The sequence below is a fragment of the Cervus canadensis genome, chromosome 24 (assembly GCF_019320065.1).
Source record: "Cervus canadensis isolate Bull #8, Minnesota chromosome 24, ASM1932006v1, whole genome shotgun sequence".
NCBI lineage: Eukaryota > Metazoa > Chordata > Mammalia > Artiodactyla > Cervidae > Cervus > Cervus canadensis.
In genome coordinates, this window is record NC_057409.1 from 8,916,475 (window position 1) to 8,932,991 (window position 16,517).

Consider the following 16,517-nt stretch of genomic DNA (forward strand, 5'->3'; position numbering starts at 1 on the left):
TGTAGAGTGTCTGCATATACTATAGAGAGAAGGGAAGAACACCCAGAAAACTTAACAGTGGCCCATTCTGGGCAATGGGATGGGAACTTGCTGGGGAAAGGACACAACCTCCTTCCATTTGGGCTTCTCTGGTGGCTCAGCCAGTGAAGAATCTGCTTACAATGCAGGAGACCCTTGTTCGATTCCTGGGTTGGGAAGATCCCCTGGAGAAAGACATGGCAACCCACTTCATTATTCTTGCCTGGAGACTTGCCAGTATTCTTTCCACGGACAGAGGAACCTGGTGGACTATAGTCCGTGGCATCACAGAATTGGCAGGACTGAGTGACTAACGCTTTCACTTTCCTTCCACTTAATGAGCTACTATTACCTTTGACATTTTTGCCACAAATAAGTTCAAAGACCTTTTATAAACTCATAAAACTACCTTAAAAATAGAAGCTGCAGGAACTTCCCTGCTGGCCCAGTGGTTAAGACTCTGAGCTCCCAATGCAGGGGGCCCAGGTTCAATCCCTGGTCAGGGAACTAGATCCCACATGCTGCAACTAAGACCTGGTGCAGCCAAATAAATGAATAAATATTAAAAAAAAAAAAAGAAGCTGCAGGACTTTCCTGGTGATACCATGGATAGGAATCCTCCTGACAATGCAGGAGACACAGGTTCGATCCCTGGTCCAGGAAGATCCCACCTGCCATGGAGCCACTAAACCTTTGCACCAAACTACTGAGGCCATGTCTAGAACCTGTGCTCCACAAGAGAAGCCACTGCTGTGAGAAGCCCGCGCACCGCAACTCTGTATTAAACCCCACTCTCAGCAACTAGAGGAAGTGCATGCAGTGAACACCCAGTGCAACCAATAAATAAATTTATTTTAAAAATCAAGATTAGCACTGTTTATAATAGCCAGGACATGGAAGCAACCTAGATGCCCATCAGCAGATGAATGGATAAGGAAGCTGTGGTACATATACACCATGGAATATTACTCAGCCGTTAAAAAGAATTCATTTGAATCAGTTCTAATGAGATGGATGAAACTGGAGCCCATTATACAGAGTGAAGTAAGCCAGAAAGATAAAGAACATTACAGCATACTAACACATATATATGGAATTTAGAAAGATGGTAACGATAACCCTATATGCAAAACAGAAAAAGAGACACAGAAGTACAGAACAGACTTTTGAACTCTGTGGGAGAAGGTGAGGGTGGGATGTTTCAAAAGAACAGCATGTATATTATCTATGGTGAAACAGATCACCAGCCCAGGTGGGATGCATGAGACAAGTGCTCGGGCCTGGTGCACTGGGAAGACCCAGAGGAATCAGGTGGAGAGGGAGGTGGGAGGGGGGATCAGGATGGGGAATACGTGTAACTCTATGGCTGATTCATATCAATGTATGACAAAACCCACTGAAATGTTGTGAAGTAATTAGCCTCCAACTAATAAAAATAAAATAAAATAAAAACCATGTACCAAAAAAAAAAAATCAAGATTAAAAAATTGAAAGAAAAATAGAAGCTTCCACTTACCATGTCTCTAACTTCTCAGCCCTGCCAGGTGCTCCAGGCGGAGAGTGGGTGCGGGGGGCAGTAAAGGCATCAATATGCCTGTTAGGTGCCCAGGCCTTTTCAGGGAGGATCTGAGTACAAGTGGTGAGTTCTTGTTGGTTTCTCCTCTACAGGATTGTGAGTTCAGGGAGGTCAGGCTGGCTGACATCTCACCTCTAGATCTTGTGCCAGCTCAGGGTAGGTGTTCGATGAAATCAGGATGATGGGGACACGTCTGTGTTTATTGCGGCACCACAGGGAAGCTAGTGTGGGAAGAGGCAAAAACATTACAGGAGGAAACAGCACAGAGGATGTTAGAGGGATACACGGAGAGCAGGGTAGGAGGACGTGAGACCAAGGACAAAGCCAGAAACGTGAGGGCCAAGTTGTGAATTTGCGCCTGCTGGTTCACAAATGAGGAAGCAAGGCCTCTGGGGACCTGGCGAGCTGGCATCCCTTGAAGGAAGCAGCTGACATTCTGCACTCATGCTTGATGCCACGTGCGAAGGTAGAACGGGGTCAACAGAGCTGGCCAAGTTCCAGAGGACTCAGTTTGTATGTGAAACTGTTGAATGATAATTAACACACACACATACCACATGCACACCCGTGGACCAAATTCAGACTTTGGGTCTCTGACGATTCAGTTCATGACAGGCTTTGGAGGCAGTGGTAGAGAGTCCAAGTTAGGTGACACAGAGAGGGCAGCCCTCCCAGGCCCCTCCCCACAGAATTAAAGCAATAATAACTCAGATCTACCTCATGTTACAGGTTTCAAATATTAAAGGACATCCTCAGAGCTAAGGTCTAATTCCTTCCCTGTTCTTCTAGAGACGAAGAAACAGGTTCAGAGAGGTGTAAAAGGTGGACTCAGTCACATAGCAAGTGGAACTGATTTTTTTAAATTGACACATAATTGATTTACAATGTGTTGATTTCAAGTGTATAGCAAAGTGATTTTGAAAGATACAGAATATAAGAATATATATATTCAGACTCTTTTTTCCCTTACAAGTTATTATAAAATATTAAGCTTAGTTTTCTGTGCTATATAATAGGTCCTTGCTAGTTATCTGTTGTATACATAGCCATGTGTATGTTAATTCTAAACTCACGTGGAACTAATTCTGCCTGATTCCAAAGTCCTGGGAGTTCCCTGGCCTGGGATGATAATGATGAGGATAACTGCAGACACTTAGTATGTGTCAGACATTGTTCTAAAAGGAAAGCTCTTAACCTGGGCTTCCCATCTCATCAACTTGGATGGCAAAAAAATTATATATTTATTTCTACTGACCTCTCACCAAAATTTACCATCTCCTTCTTCATGGATTGAAGTATTAGTTAGTATCTGTGGTTTTGTCTCCAGTAGACGTCAAAGATATTTTGATATCAAATTGTGGTTATCACAAGTATCTCAAAATGTTACTTATGCTCATTAACAATTTCAAAATGCTGACAGTTATTAACCCACTTCTAAATCACACTGTTTCAGACGCTCCTAAAACAGAGCTGCCATTGACTGTGGCCAGTAGAGGGTTAATGGCCAAATGGTGAATCCACCTGCTCTGGCATTGATGACTCAGATTCTCAGTCTCTCACATGCCTATCTGTAGTTGTTTGCTGACCAATAGGTATAAGGAGGTGACTCAGAGACCACCCCCACAATTCAATGTTATTCATGCTGAGTAACAATACACTGATACCATTAGAAAAGGAAATTTTAATTTGCCAGTCCTGTTATTGATACATATTAAATGCATATTACTTTATGTACTGATAAATACATATTACTCTATCATAAATTTGTGGGTTTTAATATATTTTGATAGTAATTGTCCTCGCAATCTTCAGCATTTTGCTTTATGCTTTTAAAAGCAATGTTCAGAGAAAAGGTCTAAGGTTTCCACCAGACCGTCACAAGGGTCCACAGTGCAAAACAAAGTGGGGGCTGGAAACCAGTTCTAAAGGTTTTAGAGCTATTAATTCAGGTACTCTGCACAGCCCTCTGAAGTAGGAGCTAATACCCATTTTACAAACAGGGAAATTGAGGCCCGGTGGGTCGGTTTAGGCCTTGTCACACAAACTAAAAAGCTGCAGCGTTGGGGTTTGGACCCAGGCTCTGGCTTCCTAACCTTTCTGTGCCTCGCTGCTGTGATCATTGCTCATTTTTTGGTCCCTTTTTGAGAAGGCCCGAAGGTCAGGTCGCATCCTGCCATTTGAGGCCAGTTTTGGGCGGGGATCCCAGGTCAGCTCCGAGGTCACCCGTGTCACACACCAGGGGCACCACCCCCAGGTTTGGCAGCCCAGATATTCTGGGATGCCTGAAGGGCGGGGCAGGAGATGGAGCGGTGGCCGGCCAATGGCCGTGAGAGCGCCTCACCTGGCCTGCTTTGTGGGCCCAGGTATGCTGGTGGCTCCGCCCCCGGCCCGGCCCAGCCCAGCCCCTCCCCAGGTCGGGGCTCCGGGAGCGGAAATTCCTGCGCGGGCGAGGCGGAGCAGTTGCCGATCCGAGGGGCCGAATTTGGCCATGGAGCCAGTGGCGACCTGGACCCCCAGGAAGGTGGCGGCTTGGCTGAGAGGTGGGTGGGGCCGGGGCAGTGGTGGGCCTGAGGGTCCCTGGGCCGGGGAGAGCGAAAGCAAAAAGGACCTGCCGAGTTTGTCAGTCGGTTAGTCAGTCCGCAAGTATTTACAGAGCGTCTTCCGTGAACCCGGCAGAAAGGTAGTCGAGATGACTCCGGTGGCGTCCCCCGAGGACCTAGAAGGGGTCTTCCTTCCCCCCAGTAGCCCAGGCTGTGGTTCTGTAATGAAAACAGAAAGTGTAGCCCCAGCCGACCGCCTGCAGTGTATCTCATCTTCCCTCTGCCCCGGGGGCGCAGTGGGCTGTAATTAATCCCATTTTTCAGATGCTGAAAACTCTACACCAAGCCAACGAGTGATTTGCTCAGGCTTTGGACTAGGGCCTGCCGGAGGTGTCTTTTCCCTCCCCCTACCCTGAGGCTCCCAGGGAGAGCAGAAGCCCAGGCCCAGCCCCTCCCGAGACCTCCAGGGAAGATGAGCCCAGGTGGGTGGGAAAGGGCCCAGGGTGCTCGGACTCAGAGAAGTGTGGACGGTCTGCTGTGGAGCCGGGAGATGGGAGGTGAGGACCACGTTCCTCCCAGGGGGAGCCAGAGTTGGAGGGGGGCAACTGGAGTCGTCCGGGGACAGACTCAGGGTGACCATCCCTGGGAAGAGCCGGGACTCAGGGCTGGAGTCAGACTCCCAGATTGAGTTCCAGGCCCAGCCCCTCCGCTCGTCAGTTCGATGACCACAAGTCTCCGTTTCCCTATCCACAAAATGGGAAAGGCAACTCTGATCTCACGAGGTGGGACCAAGTAAGAATCGTGATGAGGGCCTGGCTCAGCCTCACAGCCTGTTGGGAGGGAGGCAACACAGCGCATTCACCATGCACGGGAAGCGGGATGCGTGAGGCCCACGGCCAGGAAGTAAAAGCTCATGAATTCCTAGTGAAGGGCTCCTGATGTCACACAGGGGATGGGGGAGGGCTGTTGGTCACACAAACATACCCCATAAAGGACTCTGGCTTGGAATGGCAGGGGTTCCTTCAAAGAGGGAGAAAGCTAACTATTAACCTCTCTGTGTATGTTTTCCCATCTGTAAAATGGGAATAACAATATCTCTACTTTCTAGATTTGGTGAAGATTAAATGTGTTACTGTGTATAAAGTCCTTAAGTTTTTCCTAGCACATAGTATTTATTTTTGAGTGTCTGCCTTATGCCAGGCCTCAGCCGGAATTAGAGATGAACACTTGTTTTAAAGCCCAGTCCTTGGAAGAGCTCGTGATGGGAATAGGAGAGGTTGGTGCTCTGGTGCAGGAGTCTGTGGAGGCGTGGGGGCAATGAGCCCAGCAGGGGGCCCCAGCCCAGCCTGGGGAGTTGTGGAAGGTTTCCTGGAGGAAGTTAGATAACCACGGACATTAGGGAGCTGGAAGAGCAGTTCAGGCAGAAGGAATTGCGCCTTCGGGGACCATGAAGCAAAAGAGCCTCCCGAGAGCTGCAGGGAGTTAGTGCTCTGGATCGATTGTTGAGCTTGACGGGCTGTGCCAAGAGATGAGACTGGAGAGGCAGTGGTGGCCGGATCGTAAGGGGCCTTGCAGATCATGGTAGAGAGTCTGGCAACACATAGTGTGGGGGCTGTTATTGACTGAACCAAGGGAGTTGCTCAAGCTGTTGACATGTGTCATGTCATTTAATAGACATGAGTAGAAGTGACGTGTTTTTATTTTCCCCATTTTTTTAGGTGGAAACGGGCACAGAGTAGTTCAGTTACTTGCTCAGTTGCTATCACTCAGGTCTCCCTGACTCCAAAGCCTCAAAGCATCAATCATGACTGGCCCAAGCATCAGAACCCCTGCAGGATTTGTTAAAAAGCACATTGCTGGACCCTGCCTCTAAGCTCACGCCACGCGGCTTGCAGGATCTTATTAATAGTTCCCAGACCAGGGATTGAACTCAGGCCACAGCACTGAAAGCTCAGAATCCTAACCATAGTCACCATGCTGTACATTCTACCCCCCAAACTGACTTATAAATAGAAGCTTATACCTTTGGACCACCTTCACCCATTTCCCCCACTCCCTAATTCCTTACCTCCAGCAATCATCAGTCTGTTCCCTGTTTCTAAGAATTTGGGTTTTTTGGATTCTATATATGTGAGATAATACAGTATTTGTCTTTCTCTGATTTATTGCACTTAGCATAATGCCCTCCAGGTTTATCCATGTTGTTGCAAATGGAAAGATTTCCTTCTTCCTGGCTGAATATTTGTGCGTGTGTGCACGTGTGTGGGTGTGTGTGTATGTGACATTTTCTTTATCCATTCTTCTGTCAATGGACACTGAGTTTGTTTCCATGTCTTGGCTATTTTTCTTTTTTATGGCCACACCACATGGCTCATGGGATCTTAGTTCCCCAACTGGGATCGAACCCAGGCCATGGCAATGAGAGCGCTGAATCCTAACCACTGGACCACCAGGGAATTCCCAGAACTTGTATTTCTAACAAGTCCCCTGATGAGGATGCTGCTGCTGGTCTGGGGAACCATCCTTTGAGAACCACTCCCCTGTGTGATCCTACTTCTCAACTCAGTAGTAGCCTTATCTGTGAAATGGACAGGACAGAACACAGCCTTGGCCTTAGGGCTGACATTAGGAGAAGGGCTCTTCCACTGACCGGAAAGGCCTTGACACCCCCCTGGGTCCCCCGCGCTGACCCCTGCTCTCCCTCCAGGCCTGGACGATTCCCTGCAGGACTACTGTTTTGAGGACTGGGAGCTGCCTGGCAAGTACCTGCTCCAGCTTTGCCCCCGCAGCCTGGAGGCTCTAACCGTGTGTCCTCTGGGCCACCAGGAGATCATCCTGGAAGGGGTGGAACAGCTCCGGGCCCTGGTGAGTGAATGGCGGCCCAACTGGCTGCAGCTTCCGCCCACCCTGGGGATGCTGATGGGGGCTGGCCCCTGCCAGAGTTAACCTGCCCCCTCTCTGTACAGAGCGCGGGGCTACAGTCAGAGAACCTGCGGAGCCTGACAGAGGGGCTGCTGGAGGGAACCCGGGCATTCCAGAGCTTGGTCCGAGGCCACTTGGGGGGCTGTGCAGAGCCCCCTACAGATGTCCTTGGTGCGGCCGTGCAGCTGGTACACGAGGCCCGTTCCCTCCTCTTCTGGCTCAACAGGTACCTTTGTCTCCTCCCAGGGTCTGAGTGACTGGTGAGGGGACCCTCCACATCCATGGCCTCCTCCAGGGACCTGGGAGAGAAAACGAGAGCTTGGGTCTTGTTCGGATATGGTTCAATTCAGTTCAGTTCAGTAGCTCAGTTGTGCCTGACTCGTTGCAACCCCATGAACCACCAGGCCTCCCTGTCCATCATCAGCTCCCGTTTACCCAAACTCATGTCCATTGAGTCGGTGATATCCAACCATCTCATCCTCTGTCGTCCCCTTTCTCCTCCCACCCTCAATCTTTCCCAGCACCAGGGTCTTTTCAAATGAGTCAGCTCTTTGCATCAGGTGGCCAAAGTATTGGAGTTTCAGCTTCAACATCAGTACTTCCAATGAACACCTAGGACAGGATGGACACCTAGGATGGACTAGTTGGATCTCCTTGCAGTCCAAGGGACTCTCAAGAGTCTTCTCCAACACCACAGTTCAAAAGCATCAATTTTTCGGCACTCAGCTATCTTTACAGTCCAACTCTCACATCCATACATAAGTACTGGAAAAACCATAGCCTTGGCTAGATGGACCTTTGTTGGCAAAGTAATGTCTCTGCTTTTTAATATGCCGTCTAGGTTGGTCATAACTTTCCTCCAAGGAGTAATATGGTGGGACTAGCCAAAAAAGGTTAATTGGTCTGTGTAAGGGGCTTCACATTGGTCTGTAATGGGGCTTCCATGGTGGCTCAGATGGTAAAGCATCTGCCTTCTATTCGGGAGATCCAGGTTCAATCCCAGGATCCCCTGGAGAAGGAAATGGCAACCCACTCCAGTACTCTTGCCTGGAAAATTACATGGACAGAGGAGCCTGGCAGGCTACAGTCCATGGGGTCACAAAGAGTCGGACACAACTGAGCGACTTCACTCACTTAAGGGCACTGGGTTCCCTAGGTTCCCACCCGACCTCCAGCTTGTAACCACGTCTCATCAGCAGCACTGCATAAGGAGCTGGCTCCCCCTTCACTGGCCACTGCTTGTCCCAGAGGCCCCAGCTCTAATGTCACCTCCTCAGGGGAGCCTTTCCCGTTACACATTCATAGCTTCCTACGTGTCACAGGAGTAGGAGTTAAATCTTTTTTGAATTTTTATTTATTTTATTTATTTTTTGGCTGCACTGGGTCTTCCTTGCTGTGGGCAGGCTTTCTCTAGTTGTGGGATGCGGGGGCTGCTCACTGCAGTGGCTTCTTTTGTTGCAGAGCACAGGTTTTAGGGTGCATAAGCTTCAATTGTTGTAGCTCACGGGCTCTAGAACTTGCGGACTTCAATAGCTATGGCACATGATTGCCCTGTGGCACGTGGGATCTTCTCAGTCCAGGGATCGAACCCATATCCTCTGCATTGGCAGGCAGATTTCTAACCACTGGACCACCAGTGAAGTGAAGTGAAGTGAAGTGAAAGTCACTCAGTCATGTCCGACTCTTTGAGACCCCATGGGCTATATGGTCCATGGAATTCTCCAGGCCAGAATACTGGGGTGGATAGCCTTTCCCTTCTCCAGAGGGGTCTTCCCAACCCAGAGATTGAACCCAGGTCTCCTGCATCACAGGAGGATTCTTTACCAGCTGAGCCACATGGGAAGCCCAAGAATACTGGAGTGGGTAGCCTATCCCTTCTCCAGCAGATCTTCCCCACCCAGGAATTGAACCCGGGTCTCCTGCATTGCAGGCGGTTTCTTAACCAACCGAGCTATGAGGGAAGCCCATAAATCATTATTGGACCACCAGGGAAGTCCCTAATCGTTATTGATGCAATTATGTATTTAATATCTGTCTCTCCAGTGCCTAGAACTGGGCCTGGCATTCATTAAACACTTGACAAATAAATCCTGTGCTAAAGTCTTTTGATGTATCAGTCATCTCCTTCAGTTCAGTTCAGTTCAGTCGCTCAGTCGTGTCCGACTCTTTGCGACCCCATGAATCACAGCATGCCAGGTCTCCCTGTCCATCACCAACTCCCGGAGTTTACTCAAACTCATGTCCATCGAGTCGGTGATGCCATCCAGCCATCTCATCCTCTGTCGTCCACTTCTCCTGCCCCCAATCCCTCCCAGCATCAGGGTTTTTTCTAATGAGTCAACTCTTCTCACGAGGTGGCCAAAGTATTGGAGTTTCAGCTTCAGCATCAGTCCTTCCAATGAACACCCAGGACTGATCTCCTTTAGCATGGACTGGTTGGATCTCCTTGCAGTCCAAGGGACTCTCAAGAGTCTTCTCCAACACCATAATTCAAAAGCATTAATTTTTCGGTGCTCAGCGTCCTTTATAGTCCAACTATCACATCCATACATGACCACTGGAAAAAGTCATCTCCTTCACCCCAAACCAAAACCCATCAGGGCCTTAGATGTGTAGTCGGCTCAGGGTGGTTCAGTGAGCTGACTGTTAAGCTCAGTCCCCTAACCACTGCTCCATCCTCCCCTCTGCCAGGTACCTCTTCTCCCACTTAAATGACTTCTCATCTTGCCAGGCGATTGGGGAATTATGCGGGGAGCTGGGCCAGGCCTTGCAGGAGGTAGGAGATCCAGAGGCCAGGCTTGGCCGAGGCTATAGAGACCAAGTCAGGCTAGAGCTTTTTATAACTTGTGAATCAGCACAAGATCGGGGGTGAGAGCAGGGAGCGGCGAGCGCAGGAAGAGAGGAGGCCCGGCCACTGGGTAGGGGGTGAGGGGGTGTGGGGGCTCCTAACTGGCAGGGGCAGCTCAGCAAGTTTGATCTCAGGAGGGTGTGGAGCGGGGGAGGGCATGTGTGCTGACCTCTGGGGGCCCAGGGTCAGGGAGATGGGACCTTGGGGCCGAAGCTCTGCTGCCATGTCGTTCTGGGAAGGGACCAGGGTACGGGACATGCTGGGAGGGACAGCAGGGAACCCCCCTGCCCTCAGGAGAAGGCAGGGCACCCTGCTGAGGGCCGGCCCCCCCACTCTCTCTCTCTGCTTCCAGGACTGTCCACCGGCTGAGAAGGAAAGCAAAGTCCTGAGGATTGTGAGTCGGGGGCTGAGTGGGCCACGGGGATGGGGTGGGATGGGACTCAGGCTGCCCTCCATCCTGCCCTCCACCTGCCAGAGCAGCCACGTGGCCGAGATCTGCTGCAACATCCTGAGCTGCTGCCCGGAGGAGCTGCTGGAGCAGAAGGCTGTACTAAAGCGAGTGCCGCTGGACGATCCTTCGGTGGGCCCTGACCTCTCACCTCTCACCTCTGGTCCCCTCAGGCAGCCTCATGTGGGCCTGGAAATCTGATTCTAGGTTCCCACAGAGTCCTATCCTGTTACAGCTGGATGGTCCTTTCTGTACAGACAAAGGTCCAAAAAACTTCCCCTGGGGTCTCACCGTCATTCAGCCCCTTCTCCAGACCAGAGGGGCTGCAGTGGGTGGGGTCTTGGGTGACACATGCTAGCCCCCGGGACACAGACCTGGCAGCTTAGGGGAGAAGGGGAGAGGACATGAACTTTTTTGCTTCAATCCTTGACCAGTGGGAAAACCCCAGCCCTGCCCTGTCCTGCTCCTGTCCCTGCTTAAGCCTTCGGGAGAGTTGCTGAGAATCTGAAAGCTCAGAAGTCAGTAACCTGCCCTTAGGGGAAGAGGAGGCAGGGCCCAGAGGGGTGCAGCAGCAAGCCCTAAGTCACAAAGCAAGTCGGGCGGTGCCAACTTGAGACCAGCTCTCTCCCCCTTTCCACCCGCCTGTGAGTCCTGGTGCCCAGCGGGGGTCCTGCCCGCTGGCCCTGCAGCCCCCCGGCCCTCAGTGACCGCAGCCTTCGCCTTGCAGGGCCTGGAAATCCACACCACCAGCAGCTGCCTACACTTTGTGTCTCGAGTAGGCACCCAGGTGAGAGCCCTCCACCCTTCTCAGCCGCCCAGCCCCATGGTCCTCTTTACCTGCCGGCAAGCCCCGTGAGGGTGCACCCCTCTGAACCCCACCTCCAACACCAGGTCCCCACCGACCCCCAGCTGCAGGTCCTGCCTGGAGACGAGATTGTCCAGGTCAACGAGCAGGTGGTGGTGAGAGAAGGGACAGGCACGGTGGGAGGAAGGGGTTCCTGAGTAGAACCCTGGTTGGTGGGTGGAGGGGTTCCCTTCCTTCGGGAGACCAGGGTGGTGAGCTGCTTGCCGGGAGGTCAGCCAGCTCACATGGGTCCGAGGGGCTCCGGGAGGCTTCCTGGAGGAGGGCGAGGGGAGGCTGAGCGCGAGGTTGAGAGAGTGATCTGAGGGGAGGGCTGTTGGGTTGCCCCAGAGGCTCCCATCCAGGTCAGTCCAGCCCCATGTCCCTGTCCCCTAGGTGGGCTGGCCCCACAAAAACGTGGTGAGGGAGCTGCTGCGGGAGCCGGACAGGGTCAGTTTAGTGCTGAAGAAGGTCCCGGTGCCGGAGACCCCACAGCAGGTACCTGCCACCCTCCCTGCCCCCAGTCTGCTCTCAGACCCGGGTGTGGGCCCCAGCTCCATCAGCTGTTTCTGGCTGTTCCTTAGACCCCTCCTCGGCCCCTGGACTCACCATGCCCAGTGAGCCCATCACCGGCTCCAGCCTCCGTGTCTCCCAGGTAACAGCCTCGGGCCCCGGGTGGGTCTTGGAGGGTGAGCCACGGCTCACCTCATCTCTCCCCCATCGCTCCAGGACCCCCTCTAAAGACATCTTTGACTTCGACCTGTCTTCAAACCCAAGTCCTGGACCCAGCTCTCCTGCCTGGACAGGTAATATCAAAGCCCCACGTGTTAGCAGGTGTCCCCAGACAAGGCATGTGGGGTGTCTGACTATGACCCTGGGCTCTTACACCCCCAGCCTACCGCTGGGCCTGGGTCTGAAGCTCATGGAGCCTCTCTCTTCTCCTCCCGCCCTGACAGACTCAACCTCCCTTGGCCCCGAGCCCCTGCCCAGCCCCCCTGCAACCCCAGCCACACACCCGGCAGAGGTGGCAGACACTCCGGAGCCCCCAGAACACCCTGATAGGGTAAGTTCAGGGGCTCAGCGCGGAGGGGTGTGTGGCTCTGGATGCAGACTCTTTTCTAACTGCCTGTGGCCCTTTCAGAGTCCTGTCCCTGGCTGCAGGAAATCAAAAGGTATGAAATGCACCTGACTGGGTAGGTTGGGGGGTTTTCCTCTGATCTGAGGCACTCTTAGAAGTCTTTACAAGGCTGGGCAAGACCACCCTCCCAGCACACACATCACACACTTCTCTTCCAGACAACAGTTCTGTTTTTGGGGTCAGACAGACCTGTGCTCCCAGCCTAGACCTCTCACCAGCTCTGTGATTTCTGGGCAAACAGCTCGTCCTCTGATCTTCACCTTCGTCATCTCTTAAAATGAGAAGAGTCACCCCCCACCCAGAGCTGACACTTGTTACAATCCAAGCACAGAGCATGGGTTCAGAAACATCAGCTGGGGGTGCTCGTGGGGGGCCAGGGAGCAGCTTTAGGGGTCTGGGATGCCCCGCCAGCCCCTCACTGACCCTTGTGCCCTGCTGCTGCAGGCGTGGCGACGCGCCGGCGGGTGTCGTGTCGGGAGCTGGGCCTGCCCGACTGTGATGGCTGGCTCTTGCTCCGCAAGGTGCCCGGGGGCTTCATGGGCCCGCGCTGGCGACGCTGCTGGTTCGTGCTCAAGGGACACACACTCTACTGGTACCGCCAGCCCCAGGTGAGACCCCATACACACAGGACCGTGGCTCCTGTTCCTCCTCCACTGTCCAGGCCCATTGGTGGTCACAGGTGGGCCTCAGCGTTCCTATCTGTAAAATGGGGACACTCTTCAGAGAGAACTGGGGTGTGTGCAAAAGCAGTTTGGAAAAGTTTATCACAGGCCATGTAGAATCACCGATTCTGCCCGCCTTTCCTTCCCCTTCTGTTAATCTGTTCATGCCAGTGATAGGTGCTCAAGCAATTGTCTGCTCATTCCACTAACATTCAAGGTGCCTACTGTATACCCAGCTCTGGGCTGGGCTCTGGGACATGGGGAAGAACTAGACCTTTTCTGTTTCTCAGGCCAGTGGGGACAGGGATGAATACACAGGGACAATACGGGAACATATAATGTGATGAAGGAAGAGCCCAGGGGTGGGTGGGATCCCTGCAAAGGTGACCAGTCCACCTGAAGAGTGGCGAAGGCTTCCTGAGAAACTAGTGCCTGAATGTTAGTTAGAAAGATGTAAGAAAAGCAGGCAAGGAGAAGAGCATATTGCGAAGCAGCTTGGTCTGTGTCTGTGATGGAGCAGATGTATGAGCAGGCTCCTCTTTCCTGTCTCTTGCTCTGGATAGCTTGCCTCCCATTTCCAGGCACAGAGACACCCCTTGGTCACAACCCTACCCCAGCTTCCTGCCCTGAGCCCTGGGCATTGAGAGATGAGCAGTTAGACAGCCCAGGAGGTGCCCTCCCCCACCCCACCCCTGCCCTTAGGAGCTTGCCTGGGCCTCAAGGGTGTTGGAGCTCCAAGCTGACCCTCACACTGTGATCCCCCAGGATGAGAAGGCCGAGGGCCTCATCAATGTCTCCAACTACAGTCTGGAAAGTGGACAAGATCAGAAGAAAAAATAGTTAAGTCCTGGGCTGTGACAGGCTGGGGGTGGGGAGAGAAAGGGAGAGGCAGGTGACAGGAGGGGCGGGGTGGGGACAGCAGGTGGCTGGGATTCCCAGGCCAGCCTCCCTGGGCTCAGGATGGGCACCCCCAGGTGAGTGAGGCCCCTCTGCTCCCCGGCAGTGTGTTCCAGCTCACCCACAACGTGTACAAACCCTTCATCTTTGCTGCTGATACCCTGACGGACCTGAGTATGTGAGTGCCACCCTCTCACCCCTCACAGCTTGCATGTGAGTGCTCGGGGCCTGGGCTCAGGAGCCTGGATTCAGATCCCAGCTCTCTGAGAGGGCTGGTCAAGACACTCCCTTCTTAGCCTCAGTTTCACCTTCTATAAAATGGACTAATAAGAATGCCTATCTCTCAGATTGGCTCTGAGGATTAAGTTAGAAGATGATATAAGTGAAAGCCCCACCCAGCACTCTTGAGAGTCCCTTGGACTGCAAGGAGATCCAACCAGTCCATCCTAAAGGAAATCAGTCCTGAATATTCATTGGAAGGACTGATGTTGAAGCTGAAACTCCAATCCTTTGGCCACCTGATGTGAAGAACTGACTCATTTGAAAAGACCTTGATGCTGGGAAAGATTGAAGGTGGGAGGAGAAGGGGACAACAGAGGATGAGATGGTTGGATGGCATCACCGACTCAATGGACATGAGTTTGAGTAAACTCCAGGAGTTGGTAATGGACAGGGAGGCCTGGCACGCTGCAGTCCATGGGGTCGCAAAGAGTCAGACACGACTGAGTGACTGAACTGACGACTGACAGACACCCAGCATACTGCTGCTAAGTCACTTCAGTTGTGTCCGATTCTGTGCGACCCCATGGACTGCAGCCTACCAGGCTCCTCCATCCATGGGATTTTCCAGGCAGGTGTACTGGAGTGCATTGCCATTGCCTTCTCCAACCCAGCATACTGACTCAGTGGAAACTCTGAAACCCATTTGCCTCTCCACAGGTGGGTACGTCATCTCATTACCTGCATTTCCAAGTACCAGTCTCCAGGCCGGGCCTCCCTGCCCCGAGAGGAAGGTGGGTGTCTCACAGGACTGGATCCCACTGAATCTCACCTGAGCCTCTGCTTTCCTGGGGTGGAGGCTGGGAATCCAGTTCCCCAAGCCCACCCCATGGCTTACCCAACCCTGTGAAGCTTCAGTGGGTCCCCCCAACGGCTCCTGTCCACCCCAGACTGCTACAGCGAGACGGAAGCCGAAGATCCTGACGACGAGGCTGGATCCTGCTCTGCCTCAGTGAGTCGGGGGCTGGTGGATGGGGTGGCGGGGTGAAGAGCAGGGCGTGGAGCTCAGACTGATAACCCTCCTCTCCTTCCACCCTGCCCGCAGCCCAGCCCGGCCCAAGCTAGGAGTTCGCTCCATGGAGATCCATTACCTGCAGCCACCCCGCAGGGCAGCCCGCGGACCTCCTTCAGTCCGGCGGCGGCAGGTGCGGAGCAGAGTGGGGGGTGGAGGCGTGGGGGTGGGGGTGGGGGAGTTGGGGGGGGGCACGGAGCTGAGACAGGGCTGGGGGCAGGGGGGCCGGCACACCCTCACGCTGCTCCCCCCTCCCACAGACAGCAGCGAAGGGGCCCTCGAAAGAATGGTCCGGGGGCTGAGGCTGGGTGGCGTGACCCTGCTGGGCCAGCAGCAGCCCCTCACTCAGGAGCAATGGCGAAGCTCTTTCATGCGGCGCAACCGAGACCCGCAGCTCAATGAGCGAGTGCACCGTGTGCGCGCACTGCAGAGCACGCTCAAGGTCAGCAGGGGGCGCACAGGAGGCTGGGCGCTGGGCTAGATGTCTAGCTGGGCTTGATGTCCAGATATCTAGCCCTCTTGGGCTCGGCCGCGGACCCGGCCGAGTTCTGGGTTCCTGGGGCCAGGCTCTCGACTTTGAGGATGGGGGCTGGAGCTGGCTGGGATCTGGGCGCTGGGCCCCGGAGCTAGCTCTGGGCTCGGGCTCTGCCCCTTCCCCGGGTGGTCCTGGCCCCTTAACCCCGACACCTCTTCCAGGCAAAGCTGCAGGAGCTTCAGGCTCTGGAGGAAGTGCTGGGCGACCCCGAGCTCACCGGAGAGAAATTCCGCCGGTGGAAGGAGCAGAACCAGGAGCTCTACTCGGAGGGCCTGGGGGCCTGGGGAGGGGAGCAGGCCGAGGGCGGCTCCCAAGTCCTGAACTCTGACCCCAAGGAACGGTCTTCCCACCCGCCACCCTCTGACCCCGAGGAGCACTCCCCTCTTTGCCCCCTGACTCCAGAGAGTGACCCCCGACCTCCTGACCTCTAACCTTGGCCAGTACCCTAAGTTTCCGACCTCCAGCCTTGAGGACCACCTCTGACACATCTAGGACAGAGCATCCCTGCATGCTATTCCGAGTTGGAGGTAGTGCTTGTCCGTGGTTCTGCCCCAAGCTGACTGCCTCTGCTCCACCTTTCGCCATTTCTGCCCCTCTACCCGCCCTGGAATGGGGTAAAGTGAAGTGAGCTGTGTGCCAAGGAAGGAGCTAGAGGCAGGGGTGCAAGAACTCTTTCTTACCTGTGCTCTACCTGTGCCCCCTCCGCCCCTCAGCACGTCTCCATTCCCCAAGCCAGTCTGTACAGAAGTTCTTCATTGAACCAGTAGATACTTTTCAACTAAATAAAGTCAGTTTCTTTAA

General features: G+C 53.5%; 1 protein-coding gene across 8 annotated transcripts; it reads left to right on the forward strand.

Annotated features, from left to right (window-relative positions):
• Positions 1-4,013: 4,013 nt before the first annotated feature.
• Positions 4,014-16,515, forward strand: CNKSR1 (connector enhancer of kinase suppressor of Ras 1). 8 transcript variants are annotated; one of them, XM_043445897.1, is made up of 21 exons: positions 4,014-4,134; positions 6,842-6,999; positions 7,101-7,282; positions 9,748-9,832; positions 10,257-10,298; positions 10,380-10,484; positions 11,080-11,139; positions 11,244-11,312; positions 11,590-11,691; positions 11,778-11,848; positions 11,923-11,999; positions 12,150-12,256; positions 12,335-12,365; positions 12,776-12,939; positions 13,759-13,832; positions 13,997-14,068; positions 14,830-14,903; positions 15,060-15,121; positions 15,215-15,314; positions 15,442-15,623; positions 15,878-16,515. In XM_043445897.1, the coding sequence occupies exons 1-21, from the start codon at positions 4,083-4,085 to the stop codon at positions 16,145-16,147; spliced, it is 2,139 nt and encodes a 712-aa protein (XP_043301832.1). In that variant the 5' UTR covers positions 4,014-4,082; the 3' UTR covers positions 16,148-16,515. The 8 variants fall into 8 exon arrangements, with proteins under 8 accessions (XP_043301832.1, XP_043301829.1, XP_043301830.1 ...); XM_043445896.1 differs by adding an exon at positions 4,459-4,616 and having other exon boundaries at positions 4,048-4,134; positions 10,257-10,484; XM_043445894.1 differs by having other exon boundaries at positions 10,257-10,484.
• Positions 16,516-16,517: the final 2 nt, after the last annotated feature.

What these genes read in the sequence shown, in the direction of transcription:
- CNKSR1 (XM_043445894.1), top strand. Translation starts at nt 4,083, where the DNA reads ATGGAGCCAGTGGCGACCTGGACCCCCAGGAAGGTGGCGGCTTGGCTG. An exon ending in CTCCTCTTCTGGCTCAACAG is followed by an intron (nt 7,283 to 9,747) that starts GTACCTTTGTCT and finishes CCCCTCTGCCAG; the next exon opens with GTACCTCTTCTCCCACTTAA. An exon ending in TGCCGCTGGACGATCCTTCG is followed by an intron (nt 10,485 to 11,079) that starts GTGGGCCCTGAC and finishes TTCGCCTTGCAG; the next exon opens with GGCCTGGAAATCCACACCAC.